At 40.4% G+C, this 16,247-nt stretch overlaps 1 protein-coding gene across 1 annotated transcript in view; it reads left to right on the forward strand.

Moving 5' to 3' along the window:
• Positions 1-16,247, forward strand: part of SYNE2 (spectrin repeat containing nuclear envelope protein 2) — a gene marked incomplete at both ends in the record, with an annotated part of 173,278 nt that overhangs the window by 116,314 nt on the left and 40,717 nt on the right. Inside the window, 11 exons of the mRNA XM_080344595.1 lie at positions 1,564-1,719; positions 3,321-3,470; positions 5,784-5,954; positions 7,147-7,280; positions 7,570-7,774; positions 9,774-9,953; positions 11,378-11,506; positions 12,114-12,268; positions 12,613-12,760; positions 13,960-14,054; positions 15,175-15,409. Coding sequence (XP_080200721.1) covers positions 1,564-1,719; positions 3,321-3,470; positions 5,784-5,954; positions 7,147-7,280; positions 7,570-7,774; positions 9,774-9,953; positions 11,378-11,506; positions 12,114-12,268; positions 12,613-12,760; positions 13,960-14,054; positions 15,175-15,409 — 1,758 coding nt within the window. The remainder of the gene's footprint in view (positions 1-1,563; positions 1,720-3,320; positions 3,471-5,783; positions 5,955-7,146; positions 7,281-7,569; positions 7,775-9,773; positions 9,954-11,377; positions 11,507-12,113; positions 12,269-12,612; positions 12,761-13,959; positions 14,055-15,174; positions 15,410-16,247) is intronic.

The following is a 16,247-nucleotide window of genomic DNA, read 5'->3' on the forward strand; positions in this document are numbered from 1 at the left end:
GTTGGTGGGCAGACATCCATGCTTCAGCAAGGTCTGGGAGGTTAAATTCTCCTGTAAGCTGCAGGGAGGGAAAATAGACAAAACCTGCTCTTCGTTGACAGCCTGGGATTTACCCTAGTTGACTGTATCAGAAGGAAAATAATAAGATTCCTCATATGAAGGAAATACAGTTAGTGACATGGCAACAGAGATGACCTGTATTGACAAAACTATGAAAAAGGATGAATTCAGGGTAGTGTCTGCAGGGAAACCTGTTAATGAAATCTGTTGAAGCTTTGCATGCCATGAAAGTTAAGGCATTTAAAACTTAATGGAGAAAATGCTGGATGGTTTGTGGGAAAGAGGAGGTGCTACACTGCTTGGTACAAATAGCCAGGCCCCGCTCAGCAAACACAGCACCAAAATGTAACCCCTCCACATGCCATATGATGGGAATGAGGAATAGGGATATATTAAGCTACCACCCGTTTTCCTGTTGTAGCAGTTGGATTTGCCAAAAAAGTAATTATTAAGTAAGTAGTGTTGACAGCCGTATTCAGATGGGGACATATGACTCTGCTGGAAAAGGCACATCAGGGATTGGTTCCCAGCCCTGCTCCAGCCCTTCTGGGTCAGTGGAAATGAGTTTCTCTGTGTCCGTGTCCTCCTTCTGCAGTAATTAAATATGCTTTCCCAATGGAGTGCTTTGAAGATCAGCAGCTAACAGGCAAATTCTACATGTAGACTAACTACACCAGCACATCTTCTGTGTTTCTCTGTAGAAAATCTGTTTCAGACAGTGCCTCAAAATTACTTCATTCTAGTGATACTGGAAATAATCCATGCGTCCAGAATTAGTTGTCACTCCTCTGTGCCCCAGTGCCCAGAAAAGCTGGTGTGATTCATGTGATATGGAAAAGACCAGGGAAAGGTTCAGATACCAAAATGCAAACATGAGGCCGCTGGAACAAATCCCTCTACCAGCACATTCTTTTTTCTCAATTTCTTTCCTGAACTTACAGGGCTTTGGGATAAGCTGCCCTCCCTGAATCCAGATACAGAGACTGATGATCAAACAGAAAATTCCCCAATTTTTCTGACTTTAAAGTCTTCCAGAAACATTTTCAAGTGGAAAATTCAGTTAATGCGCAATTGAAATTTTCCATTATGAAATTTCAGTTTCTTTAACCATTTTCAAGAGGCAGCATTCTAGGATTTAACAGATCCTCATGGCCAAGAATGAAGATAGGAGACTTGAGGTCCTTATTAGTAACTTTGTTGGTGGGTTTTATGGAGAATGAGGTTTTCAGACTCTGTATGAGTGTGTCCACGTAGCCCAGGGTCCCCCAACTTGCCAGGTCGGCAGGCTGCCAGCCCCAGAACCTACCCTGCCTTGTTTCCTTCCCAGGGAAAAGAGCAAATCCTAAAGAACCAGTAAAACTTCTTAGCTTTTCCTTTAAAAATATTTTCTCTAACTAGTATTTTCAATGTGAATATTGTAATCTCAAATTTTGACATGGAGGGCTGCCCTGCTTCTGCCCACCTCTAGGTTTAAGTAAGCTAAACTAGTTCTGTAACTTTCAGATACAAGACCTGGAAAACGTTTTGGAGGATATTACTGAAAATGAGAACAAAGCACAGACTCTACGCAACTGGCTGGAAGCTCAGAGTGATCGGCTGAGATCTTTACAAACTCCGGCAAGTCTGATCTCTGCACAGAACACGTTAGACGATTGCAAGGTAAAGCATTATATGTGCGATATTATTGTAAAAAACATTTAGCAATTTGCTGAATTCAGCCTAAACAGCTGCACAGATTTTAATAGGAAAATAATGTAAAGAAAATTGCCATTTTCTAGAAGAATACTGTAATGAAATTTTAATTAAAGCCTGTTAGATTCAGGTGATAAAGAGCCACTTTTAATAGTGGGTTACTATTTTATGTTTTTTTTTCCCTCATACTGAAGAAGCATCTGCTGCTGTTCTGTGGTATTTGGAGTGTTGTGCAGCAATACTGTAAATCTTATTCTGAGATGCCTACAAAAGAAGTAGTTCTCAGATCAGCACAGCCATGGCAAGAGCTACCAATTCCATTAGTTTGAAGAGATCTGTGGTACAAACATTGTGGAAACTGCACAGTCCCATTTGGAAAAATAGCAACTCTCTCTGCTCCTGCCGTAGAATGTAATCTCTCTAGACCAGCCTCAGTAATCTGGGTGTCCTTTGGTTTTGTAGTGTATTTCTAGGCAGCAGCTCCCTCAAAATTAGTACAGGTGCAGCCAGCTAATAATTGGCTCCTATTACTCTGACAGTCTGCTGTTTTCATTCAGTACAGTGTTCTCTCTCTATTTTTTAATGTGGAATATTTGTTCTTTCATTGCCATGGTTACATGTCTCCTGTAGTAGGCTGCTTTTATTGCCTAGAGTGCTCTGTTACACACTGAGTTGCTTGGCTCTCTGAAGCACTCTGAAATGTGTTGTGGGACCAGAATGGAAGAAAGACACAGGGTATCTTGGACTAAAACATTAACCTGCTCACAGCAAGATACAGTGCTAGGATGCAGGTGGATAAAATGTTTCGTTACAATTGATTTGTTCAATAAAAACAAGGTCCAAATTTGCAAATGTTTTAGGGACAGTCAGTGGGGGGAAAAAAAGGTCATGACTTTTAAGTGTAGTGTTATAGGAAAATGTTACAGCCCATTGGGTATATGGACATTTACTCATGTTGTGAAGAAATTATTGCTGAGCTTTCCCCAGCATGTCAAGACTAGTTTATAATCTTGCTGATTGTGTTAGGTGGGAAGTTATTCTCCCAGGCATCTCATTGATTTCAGTGGGGTTTCTCCCATGGGAGAAAGCCTCTGACTAAGAGGACAAGCAGAAAATAACTTTTGAGAAGTTGTTAGGATGTCAGGGACTCTCATATTACAAAACCAGTTCTTATCTTACCTTTGTCTGCTGGAGCAGAGGAGAAACCAAATGCTAACCTGCCCAGGAAGTTCAGCTGCATTAATAGAAAGGCTTTTGCATCTGGTACCAAAAGACCTGCATGGTGGCTGAGGAATTAGCTCCTGATGATTTCCTTCCCAAGCATGATGTCCGGTGCTCATGCTGCCACTGAATGGGTTGATTTTAGTTTTACCTGCAGGAGACAACCTAACGCAGCCACTGTCATTCTGAATTCCTGTAAAGCAGTGGTGGTGGTATTTCATGGCTTATACAGAACTGGTTTTAAAGAAGGAAGGTTTGTCTAAGCTCCTCACACAGAAGGTTTTTTCTATGTTCTCATTAGAAGGTCATATTTATCCTCCTTTTTTTTCTTTTCTTTTTTCATTTAGGAGCTAGAAAATCAACTCACAACTAAATGCAAAACTCTTGATGAGCTCAAACAGAGTTTGGCTTTGAATAGTGGTGTGGAACAAACCCCAGAAGCCCTGTCTGTCAGGGTAGCTGAGCTCTGTGAAATGATGGACAGCATTGCAAGCCAGGTAAAAGCTCTCTTTGTGTTCAGATTTCCTTCACTACATATTCTTAACCACTGGTGTTATTAATCTTCTTAATGGGATGACAAAGTAGTCCTAACTTTTAATTGCAACCTTCCTAAGGGCTTCCTTTAATGTAAATTAATGTATTTCCAAGATTGAGAGAGAAAAAAAAAGTCTGATCTTGAAGCAGTTTGAATACAGGGGAGGAGGGACAGCCCCCCATCTGCAGCTTAAGAAAATAAAGAAATAGCACTACTATTTTTCTGTCAAGTTGAAAATGAAAACCTTAAGCTCTCTTTCTTGATCTGCTTCTCTTCCAATAGTCATTCTTCCCTGTAGGACACTGGTGGAAGCTGGCTGCTCCTGCCCTCTTCTCACTGCAGCTTTTCCATCTCCCAATTGCTCTTTCATCCACACAGCTTGATGACTTTTGCAGTGTTCACATCCCATGTAGGTTCCAGTAGCTTCAGGAAGAGTCTGGCAGAATGGTTTCCCATGCACATTGACTCCCAGAAGTTTGCATTTATAATTATGTTATCTTTATACTTGGAACTGATCTTTTTTATGTAGATGTAATTGTTAGGCACAGAAAATATGAGTACGTTAATGGATTTAAATTTGTGATAATAACTATATACTGAAGAGCATTATATGTGATGCAGTGATTGTGTTTACAGTAAAGATTCCCTTACACTGTTTGTTATAAATGCCTTGCTTTTGTTCCTTAAAACCTTATGAAACCTGAACTCTTTTGCTTGAACTCTTCCACGTGAGGTGTCAGTCCAGGGTGGGTCTGCTGCTGCTTGGTTTAAGTTTCAACAGAAATGATGTGGCTGTTTCTTAGCAAGAAAGCAGAGAAATTTTTGTGTGTGTACATGATGAAAGTTTTTCCTTCCACTGTGGAGCTGGGGATATAAATCTATAGGATTGACAGCCTCATGTTTTTTTTCTTCTTACAGTCACCATGGTTCATATTAATTTTAGTATTTTCATGACCTCTAAGCATCAAACTTACAAACTGCAGAATGTTCTTATAGCTTCATCATCTGCATGTGCAATGAAACACCAAGTACAGCTTTCTTCCTACGAGTGACTGCTCGCAGCAGAGCCAGGCTGGGATTTCAAATATAGGTCTGAGGAGCTGTGACACCGTGATCGTGTTGTCCGTAGGTTGATCTCAAGACTGTGAGTCTGTGGCCCAGAGACATTTCATGAGCACGATGTCTTTCCATCTTCCTTGTGTGGGCAGTAATTAGCTACAGGCTACAAAAAGCAATTAGAGATTCCTCCCACCTATACCATGATTCAAATGAGAACAGGGATGATTAATCCATCAGCTCCTGTGCGCCTGGAACTAGGATACAATGATCTATGCAGTCTGTCTAGGGTGAACTATGGTGCACAAAAGTTTTCATCTTCCATTGTGTGGATGCGTAGTCAGAAATGGAATCTGGCATCTGGTTTTGCCAGGTCCCATGGAGAGATGCTTATTTCTTTGCCTAGTTTTCATGCTTTTCTCAAAGCATCATGAACTGGCGTGACTGAAAATAGATATTGAACTACATGAATGTTTTTTCTAACCCAGGATATGCCTTATGTACTTAACTGATGCACAAGGATAAAAATGACAAATCACACTGAAGGAGGACTGTGGGGTTTTGTTTGCAATGTCTAGGAGTATGTGGCAAACGGAACCACACTCGCCCCCATATAGGTTAAATGCCTGTAATAATAAAAAAGATACAGAAAACAAAAAGGGCATCCATGATTTAATTTCATATGAGAAGCGTGAAGTTCCTAGACTGTGATTCAGGTGGGGCTGCATTATTAGAGCACAATGTCATAAAAGCGATGATAGCTCTCCAGAGTGTTGTAGTGGCCTCTTTTCCATACAAAACAATTTCCATTCCAATTTTCTTTAAAATGAAACTTGATCTCTGGATCAAACTATCTCCTTCCTAAGAAGATCAACTTCCTCCCACTTCAGGTTGATTTTTGGCAGGAAGGAATAAGGAGTTCGTTATTTCAGTACTCTCTTGTTTTTGGGTGCTCTGGAGTTGTGGCTGACAGAATTATGCTATCTTGAACTCTGGTTAAATTTTTATTTCCAGCAAATTCTTATACTTTACTCTAAATACTGTTTAACTGCTTGGTTTGAAGCAGTTCCTTACCTTACCTAGTAGGAAAATACTCTAACTTGTGAAATTCTTGTGGATTATCACGGAGTGAGCACTGAGCTTAGATTTTTACATCAATTTAAAGGTAATTTTTATCAGGACTACCCAAGAAATAGTAACAAATGTGGTTTGTTTGCAGGTTTCAGAGCTAAAGACCTCCATGCAGTCAGTACTGGAGCAGTGGAGAGTGTATGATGAAGTTTATGCAGAAGTCAGCGTGATGACGACAAGATATTTGTACGGCATAGACCAGTGCAAACCTTCTGTGATGTCATTGGAAGCTTTGAAAAAACAGGTCAAAACTCTCCAGGTAACTACTGAAGTTGTCTTATTTCTGTCCTTCCTTCCGTGCCTTTTAACAAACTCCACTGGAAAAAAAAAGACAGAAAAATGTATCCAAGCAACTTGCTCTTTAGTTTAGTGCTGTTGAACTCAGTGGAATATATGTATATTTTTTTTATCTCTGGAGGCACTAAAGACTCTTTTTAGACTTTTTACTTTATTTAGTGCATAAGTTCAACTTTGGTGCAATTTAGGTACCAAAGTTCAAGAGATTAGTACAGCTGCAACCATGTCTGCTTTTCTGTGGGTTAGCAGAGCGTCCATTTCAGGTTGCAAAGATCCTTTGACATTTTAGTTTTTTGCACATGCATCCTCATATGAAGCACCAGGTCCTCATGGTCCCTTACCCTACAGAATCCAGATGGACGTGTCCACTCCACCACCATCCTTCATGCTAATGTCTCCTCAGTCCATGTCTAATCCACATGGACAGCAGGAAGTTTGGCTGAAAATACAACTGGTAAAGGAAAACCTAATGTCATCTCCCGATGTTTTTGCTTAAAGGTTACTCACCATTCAAGTGAAAGATGTTGATTCTCTGCTCGTTGTTTAAAAGGAAATATGCCCCTTCTCTTGCGCTTCCCAGGAAAATGTCTTGCCATAAGGCTGTGCCATAACCTAGGAGGAGATGCCTGTGCATCAATGCTGGGACTTGGTGCAGAAATGAAGGGGACCTGGGAGAAAATTAGTGAAGGGACCATGTCTTTAAGTCTGTGATTTAAACACTCCCCTTGGGGTACTATGTCCCAGCCTCTCTACAGACACATTTTGCATTGAAGTGCTATTTGCATAAAGCATCTTTCCGCGTATAAATGGCCCTGGACCTTTGTCCAGGATTGCCCTTCCCAAAAGTTGTGGCTTGGGTGTGAATTAATTAATTCAGTTCAAAGCTGTGCATTTGTTAAATGCACTGTTTCTTTAAGAGCAAATAAATGACCAGTTTAAAATAGGCCTTCTGAATGTTTTTCTTTTAATTTGAACCATTTCACATCTCTTTTACCTTCCTAATTTTTAGGATCAGGTGTTATATTTTTCACAAATATTTTAATCTGTGCTGCAAACATTTGGCATTATTGCCTACCGTATTCCTACTAATCTATAGAGGAAGCTCTACTTAGGTCATTCATCTCCACAACTAATTGCAATAATCCATGTTGCAGTCTCTTCAGGATGAATCGGAGAATAGTGAAGAAAGTTTGGCGAAGCTCCAGGTTGCTGCCAGTAACCTGAAGAAGAACTGCTCCCCCTCCTTTGCAGAGATTATTGAACAGAAGTGCACAGAGGCACAGACTAGGTAAGAGTGCAAAAAAAGATCACAAAAAAGTTACTGAGGCAGGACTTGAATGACTGTCAGATTTTTAAATCTATATTAATACGACTCACTTGTCTAAGGGTACCTGTGTGAGGAGTAGCTGATACTACCTTTTTTGTGATGGATCACAGAGCAAAAATGGTGCTGTGTCAGCGGGCTTTCCATAACATGGGTATGAATGCAAAGAAACTCCCACAGGAATCCTACACCAAATCATATTCTGGAGGAGAATCCACTAGGAAAATGCTCTTATCCTTTGATGTGTTGGCAGGTGGAACTCGGTAAATGAAGACATCACAGATCAACTGCGGGCAGCACAAGCAACCCTACAGCTTTGGGAGCCCTTTGATACTTTATGCACTGAGGCAGCAGTCAAGTTAGAACAGCACAAAGAGCAGTGCGCTCAGCTCTTGGATGCTCAAGTGCCTGAGGATAACGTGATAGAAATCCTGGAGCAGAGGATACAGGATATAAAGGTACATTAATATGTTTCTGTTACCTGGTACAAACCAGGATTTATTTTTTGAGAATCAAATCAAAAGAACACTTTTTTCCCCTCTCCTCCCCAAAATTCAGTCAGTGGAAAACATACAATCTGTGGGATTTTGCCATTAACAGGCACCTTTTTATTTCCTTTAAATATTTTGACCAGAACCTGAGACCAAACCAGACTAGAGTTAGCATAGGATGAGAAGAGACCAGAAGGGAGCAATCGTATTCCATCTCTGCCCCTGTCTGGTCAATACAAAGAATCAGGTCTGTCTTGTGGTTAAACCAGCACAGCCTGTTTTGGAAGGAATCATTAAACCAAAAATTATTTACTTTATGGGACAGTGCTTGGGAGAGAGATAGTATCTACGAGAACAATAGCTGGGGAAAAAAGACCAGTTTTCCAGAACACAGAACTATCTTGAGGTCCTCTATAGTCTTCAAATTGGTTTCATTTGGGTTTGGTACTCTTTTTTTGGTCTGGTCTGATAAGTTCACAGATTTCCAAGCTTATTAGATTATTCTAAATGCTTCTGACTTTAGGCAAATGAGATCTCATGCTGAGACCACAAGGGTACATTTGACTCTCTAGACAGCAGAGCTGTCATTAGGTTCCGACACTTTTGGTTTATTCAGACTGCAATGAAGAAATATAATAATCCTTATTTTAGGACAGAGCAGTGATTCATCATGCTTTATGAACCTCTAGCCACAGTGGAAGGAGCCCAAAGTGCTCTATTTTGCATGTGGCCAATTAAGAAACTTTACATTATGGGAAAGAGAGCTCATATATTTCTGACAGCAGCAAAACTTAGACCCAAACATTTTCACTTTCTTCTGATCTATTAATGGCTGTGGCATTAATTCATCAATATGTCAGCAAAAAGGCAACACATTTTCTGGAAATTTTGGGGAAGTGTTTTGTATCTACTAAGCAAGGCATGACCATAGGTCCTGTCCTGGCATGTGTGGGTAAGACACACGGAATTTATTGTGTTTTCTGAAAGTGGTGAGTTAGAAGAATGGGGATCAGTGGTATGGCATTTGAGTTACGTGTGTTTGAAAATAGATGTGTATTACAAAACTGTATTTTAATCACTCTAATCTTTTCCGGTAGGAAAGATTATGGTTTTATAGAACCTGATTATGGTTTTATGGAACTCTGTTGCCACATTAAATTAAATTTCTGTGTAGAAAGTAAGAAACCAAATTGGATTTTTTACTAAATGACTGAAGCGGCAGTTTACAATATGATCTATTCCAAAAACAGGAGTCAGGAACAAAGAGCTAGTTTGCTTTTTAGGGAAACGTGTCTGTTCTTTGCTGTCAATCACAAGTCGTTGTTCGTTAATCACGGAAAAGACAATATACAGTGACAAATCCAGTGGGTTTCATGGCGAGAAGTAATAGACAGTTCTAGAAGTAGGTACATTTCAAGATGCTATTCCTTGTCCAATTCAAAACATTGAACAAATATAAAATTACTCCCTTTACTCTTGTACTGCCTTTAGAGTTTAAATTTATAGCATCATTTCTGTAGTAAAGGGGAATAACTAAAACCAAAACCATAGTCCTCAGTCACTAAGGGATCCAAAGTACTGGAATGTGTGTAACACAATAGCATTTCTTATCTGATAGCATGGCCCAGTTTCTCCATCTGCCAGTGCAAATCCATTCTGTAGAGAGGGATATTCTGATTTCCCTCCCTGCTCTCCTCTGTAGCAGTAGTACCCCACTGCCCGAGGTCACTGGTGTCCCATTGAACTTCGAACTGTGCCTTTCCCAGCACTGGAGTCAGTGGATGCGATTCCCATTATCCTCTGAGTAAAAGAGTGAAGCTTTCACCATAGCTGAATTAGGCTCCCGGAGGAGATCAACAAAAAGAGCTTAGTTACAGCAACAAAAGATACTAAATGAAAGTGGCACATGAATGATGATCTGATTCTTTTGCTGACTTCTTTTTTTTCTTTCCCCTTCTCTCATCAGAATTTACAGCATGGCCTTCAAAACATAGCAGGATGCCATGCCCAGATGTCTTTGCTGGCTGATCAGATAAAACAGCAGGCTGGGACAGCTGCACAAGCCGTTCTGTTGGAGAAGCTGCAGCCACTCCAGAGAGCACACTATTTGGAAAAGATGTTGCAGAGGAAGTTAGATGAACTTGAGGTATTTTTTTTAATATTAAATTAGCTGTCAGTGTGAGGTAACTTGTTCACTAGAACCCTGTCGTTCTTGAATTGAAATGTAATTTCAGTAAAATAAAGCTTGACAGTATGATCAACTGTGTAAAAAAAATAATGCATGAAGCCAGAGGGACAGATGAAGGAAGGGTTTCGTTCTTCTTACCTTTTCGTGTTGCTCTAACAAGCCTTTGTAAGTGGACCTAATACAGTCAGGCAGTGCAGGACCCTCAGATGACCGCAGGTTAGAAAATGTATTCCATGTACTTAAAAGTAAGTTGTAAACTTCCACAGCTCTGCTTTGGAAAAAAACCTAAGGGCTTCCGTTTGCTTTGATAAGAGTGCACAAAATGTACCCAAAACCAAGCAAAAACTGTTGTAATTTGATGTTAATTTTGAAGACCGGATTTACATGCCTGTTCAGACAGAGTAAGGAGGGACCTGGATCCAGGTTTCCCTCTATGGTGCTCTGCTCACAGGAGTGCTGTGGGACTTACTTCCCCTCTGTGCGGGTATTACTGAGAAAACTTCCAAGCAAACGTACTGCTCTACATTTACTTACGTAAAACAAATCTGTTCCTGTGAAAAAAGTCTGGTTTAAATGAATTGTTCTGTTCTAAAGTAAATTCATCAAGAAATTTTCAGCCAGCTCTACTTATGACTCCATTTACCAGCACAGTGCAATGGCTGGAAGCCAGATCTTTATGAAGATAACAGTTTTCTCATATTCCCTGTGAACTTCTCGCTCTGTGAAGAATTTCATTTCTGGGTAATCATTTTCTCTGGTGTAACCCTGCAGTATTACCACAGAACTATCTCTCTCCCCAAACCAATTTTTGCCATTCATTCCTTATAATTCTTTTGCTGTTTCATTGTTCTTAGAGATGTGTGGTTTAATTTTTGCTCTTCTCCCTGACCCAAAGAAACCAATGTCGTGAATAAAGAATTTTAATTCCAGCCCTAGTTATTTTTCTGCACAGAGCTGATGCAACCTGCACAGCCTGGGCTGTGGGCACATGGGAGCAGCCCCTGTGTGCAGCTCAAGGGAAGCTCATTTTCACAAGTTCCTTCCCTCTGATAAACTAAGTTCTGTCTTTCCAATTTCACAATAAATCAAACAGCCCAAGGCTACAAAAAGGTATCACAGATGCCCCTATTCCGTCCAGATAGAGGAGTCTCTCAGGATTTAGAGATTAAATTTCTTGTTCTCTGCTTTGGCTTAAATTCTCCCCTTAACCAGTCCACAAACTAAAAAAGTTCAATTGCTGAGTTATGGATACATTGGAATTTGGATTTGTCTGTTTGTTTTCCTGATGATAACCCCTTACTGTTCTTTTTCTTTGTATATTGGACATATATATGGCTGAATAATAAATCATAATTAATGTAAATATGCAATATTCACTCTAGTTCAATCTTTCACAACTGGAGGATTTCAAGAAGTGCCTGGAAACGCTGGAGGGTCATGTCAAGAATTGCACAGACACCTTCGATAGTCTCTGTCTAGAGGGAGAAACAGACAACTCGGAATTGCTCTTGGTATGTTTGAATTCCCAAGTACAACAAGATACATACTCAGGATTTAAGTGTCTGTAGGATACCAGCTCTCGCCTATTTCAAACAATTTCTGTCCTAAGTATCATAGTTATAGCGCTTCCACCAGAGTAACTATAATCTCATCCAAAACACAAAAAGCGATTATTTAACTTCATAAAAACTCTAGGTGTGCATAGCAGGCCAAATGTCTGCCTGGGCGGGGAGGAAGCTCACGTAGATCTGGGCTTGATGGGAGATCTTCTTCCCCAGCTTTGCTCTGGAGCTGCCCTGTTGGGCTTGATGGGAGATCTTTTTCCCCAGCTTTGCTCTGGAGCTGCCCTGTTTCCCTCAACATAAGGTACAAAGTAAATCTGCACATACCAGCTCTTGAGTATCTGTTCAGTACTGTTGGAAAATTAGGCCCTGTGTAAGGGAATTGTGACTTTTTTGTTTCCTATATTCTTTGAAGTTAGCAGAGAAGTGTTGGGGTTTTTTGGGTTAGCATTTTGGATGTATAACATTCAGATGCTTCCTACAGAAGAGGCTTCTTTATTGCTTTGAAAGGAAAGAAAGGCTGTAAATTTTTTGCATTTTTTTCTTTTACTTCCAGAATCACACACTGGAGCTTGCTGCACTTTCTCCCAGCATAGAGAGTTTGAATGAAGCAAGCATTAAACTGCCACTCAGTGACTTCACCCTGAAGAAAATGCAGAGCCTGACTCGGCAGTGGAGTCAGAAAACAGCAGCTGCTCTGGAACACTGCAGGTCTGCAATGCAAACCAAATACCACTATAACCATTGCCTTTTCTGTGAGGAAAATCCAAACCAAATTAGAGCACGGGAAGTCTTTCAGTCTGTTCTCAGCTTTCTTAGGGGGTTTCCAAGTTGAATTCCTGCCCTTTCAATTTACTCCAGGTTATTCAGTGGCTATTTGTATTCCAAGTCACTTGAAGAAAAAACTGGATGTTCACAGGGGAAGAAGGTAGCAAAGTGCCAAGCAAAACCTTGTTATGTTAGTATTACTAACCACCACTTTAGACCATATGCAAACATACCCAGAAAAACAAGCACCAACACAACAGTATCTGATGACTTCTTTTGTTTTACAGTATACTTGAGGGAGATCAAAATGATGAAAAGAAATTCTTTCAGAAATGTGAAAACTGGATGAAATTCTTAGAAAAAATGAAGGAAGCCTTAAAAACAAATATTCCAGGACGGTTTGAAGAACTGCAGGAGCAACAGAGAATATATGAGGTAAAGCTAACTCTAAAAATTGAAGCATCTTCTTGAGTGATGAAGGTGGAGGGAAATCTCTAGAAAATACCATGCCTTTTGAAAGTAGATCTGGGCAGAGTTTTCCAGAGCATTTCACTCTTGAAATGCAGCCTTGTACTTATTCAGAGGAAAACTGTGAAATGTGAAATCCTCTTCCAAAATGGATGGATCCCTTTTTGCAGGGATCAAACCTTTAGGAGCTCGTCCTCAAGTGTTGTGTCATGGAAGTTCTGGATTTCTCCAACCCTGAGGTTACTCACCTGTGGCAACTCGCCTGAAGATGTGGCAACTAGCTGGGCAGTTTGCTGGTGATCTGGCAGGAACCTTACCAGTTTCTAAAAGAAAGGAATTTAAAACAAAACATTTTCACAGCATATTTCAATTTTGACCAGTTGTTAAATTTTGGTGGAAATCTGTTTCACTGGTATTTTTCCAAACTCTTGCTATTTGTTAGAGACAGTGCTTCACACACGCATGACAGCATCCTTTCAGAGGAGAAGGCACGTTGCATGCGAGCAGTAGCATGTGGATGCAATTCTAAGCAAAGTGTCTCTCTGTAGACTTTGTCCTAGTGGTGGGAGGATGGAAAACCAACCAAAATACAGAAAAAAAAATCAAATGGTAAATGCTAAACATCTGTTAGGGTGAGCTTTGTGCTGCTGCAGTGGACCAGAGCTTCACACTACCTGAGGTATTGCTGCCAATTCCACAGGGCGTTAAGTCCCTGCACGTCAGTGATATTCATTAGAGTCCACAGAAAGTTATTTTCTCTCATTTAGTTAGACCTCTCCATTCGTTGCAATGAAATTATTTATAGAATTAACTTCTGCTCTTTGTGATAGAGTAAATTCACCCTTATGTGTAGCTACTTTATACCTTTCCAATGGGTTTCTGTCTAGATTTTGTTTCTCATGAATGAGTCCAGCAAACTTCAGGCTTCAGATTACCTGCAACATACAGCTCCTGGTGGGTTCTGCTATCACATATGTGCAAGTTCCTCCTGGTATCCAAAAAGTATGGAATCTTTTAGAATGTATTTGACACTAGCACTTGAAAATAATAGAGCTTTCAGTATTTAAAACTAAATAAAAGCTGTCACTTGAGAGGAGCAGAACCAGCTTTCATAGCAAAAGTTGCTCAGTGAATAGTTAAAACTTTTCTTCTCATGGTATTTTCAGATGCTGCAAACTGAAATTTCCATAAATCAGCAGACATTTAATTCTATCATAGCAAAAGTTCTACTCTCCTTGGAAACCGGAGAAGCAGAGAAAAGGTAATTATTTGTTTTTCTCCCTAAGATCCTGATAATTCAGTGCATATGCTCCCTTATTTGGAGATGGTATGAATCTTTGCTGTCATGAGGACATAAACCTGAATTCTTGACTGGGTTCACTCTTTAAATAACCCTCTGGCACATTTTGCAAAAGTGTGAGGAGGTGCAATGAGAAAGAAACACAGATGTTCTGGCCAGACTGCATTTTGGATAGTAACTGGATGCTCTACCGAACAAAAGTAATTGCTCCTGAACAGGAGGCCTTCATGTCTACTGCTACCCTGCAGTTGTGGAAACCGTAACTGCGACAGAGAAGCCACCCTCTTACAGAGGGTAATACAGAATACGCATATGAAGAATCTTTTCTCTCTTCCTAGATCTCTCTACTTTTTAAACTGCAGAGGTGTGAGACTGTTCATGTTGCCCCTGGCACACACAACAGGCCATTGAGTCATTGGCCACACAAAACATATGGGAGCTAAACCTGTTCTTTATCAGTATCATCTTATACTTTTCTCTTAATCATGTAGAGTGAGAAGCAGCAATATTTGTGAGCAGAGGTTCAACTGCCTCAGGCGCTTGTGCTGCAAGCACATTACCCCTCTCTGCCAGAGTTGGTGTAACCACTCCAGCTAGATCTGCTGGATCACCCAACCATGTCGTAGGAGGGGCCAAAAACTGCTTGAATGGGTTCAATAACAACACAGAGCCTTTTCACTTTGCAGTTAGGTCCCACTGCTGTAGTATACAATGATGTTAAAAGCACAGATCAATTTTGCAGAGAATCTGAGATCTTGTCTCACTTGCATCGACGACCTTCTTCTTCAGATAAATGTTTAGTGCATATTGTTTCTGTGATTGCTGTACTATATACGCTGCTCTACCACAACAGCAAGAAAGACGCAGCATTATCCATTCTCGTGTCATGTAAAAGTGTTTTTTTGATTGCTTAAAAGATGGAATACAGAGAGAAGGGCTGAGCTTAAAGCTGCATAGGGCTTTTTGTGTAGTTGGGTGTTGTAATTGAAGCACAATATTGCAAATGGAAATCCATCACAATTATTGTAAAATATAGCCTCGAGGTCAAAATATATTAACACTCAACACTTGTCATCTTCAGAACAGAGTTTATTTCCAAGCTCACATTGCTGAAAGAGCAGTGGCAGAATGTTATCCGGATGGTTCAGCAGAGGAAGAAAGATATCGATGGACTTGTGAGTCAATGGCAGCTCTTCAGGAGTTCCCTGCGGAGTCTTAGCAGATTTCTTGCTGATACAAACAGCTTCCTCGCACCTGTGAAGAGCCAGGACTGCTACAGCCTTTACCAGCTTAGAAATCTAATTCATGATTTCAAGGTACTGTTGTTTATTTTTCATAAATCTAAAGTCTTCATTTTTTCTCAGACAGAAACAAGTTTTGTCCAGTAAGGTCAAAAGCTTTAAAATCACATGCTTCTGGGGGAAAAAAAAATTGCTGACACTTTCTCTTAAAGCTGAGCACAGGTGAGAAAATGAGAAAACAAGTGACATTGTGGAAAGTTTATTATAGTCGGTAACTTCCCGGTCAACATTGTCATTTAGTGGCCTTGTATGCTTTAAAAATACCACTGAAGTGAACATGGAATTGCAGGGTGCCAGGGACATTCAGCAGGAGCCCTGGTCAGCAGGTACCTCTGGGTCTGTGTGCACCGTATCGCCGTGGCTGCTGAATGCAGGACTCGCAGTTTGCCTGAAGGAAACCGGCGCAGATGTGGCAAGACGGGCCACTTGGGTCCTGCATGCACAGGGATGGGCAGAAGGTGCCAGGAGAGACGATAATAAAGCATTTGCAAGGGGGTCTGTCCTTGGAGCCACCACTCAAGGACACACAGAGCTGGGCAGCAGTTCTTCAGGGCAGCGAGTTCTGCATTTTACTGCAGTGGAAAAAAAGATTTTCCTTTGTTAATTTTAGGTATCTTAGTTTTCCAATTAATTATGCACCTTTTCGTTCTATAAGAAAGCAAAAGCAAACAGTGAACTTGAAGGTTGCTTAAGGCGATCTAAAACCTTTAAAAATACGTTATTGAACATTGTTCACATGGTCCAAGATTTATTGTGTTCCCACACACCTAATGTTGATGGATTAACACATTATCAGTATTCTATCTGACGCTTGCCCAGTTTCTTTCATCTTTATTTTTACCTGCTGTGTAAA

The sequence above is a fragment of the Nesoenas mayeri genome (genome assembly GCF_963082525.1).
Source record: "Nesoenas mayeri genome assembly, chromosome: 5".
Classification (NCBI taxonomy): Eukaryota; Metazoa; Chordata; class Aves; order Columbiformes; family Columbidae; genus Nesoenas; species Nesoenas mayeri.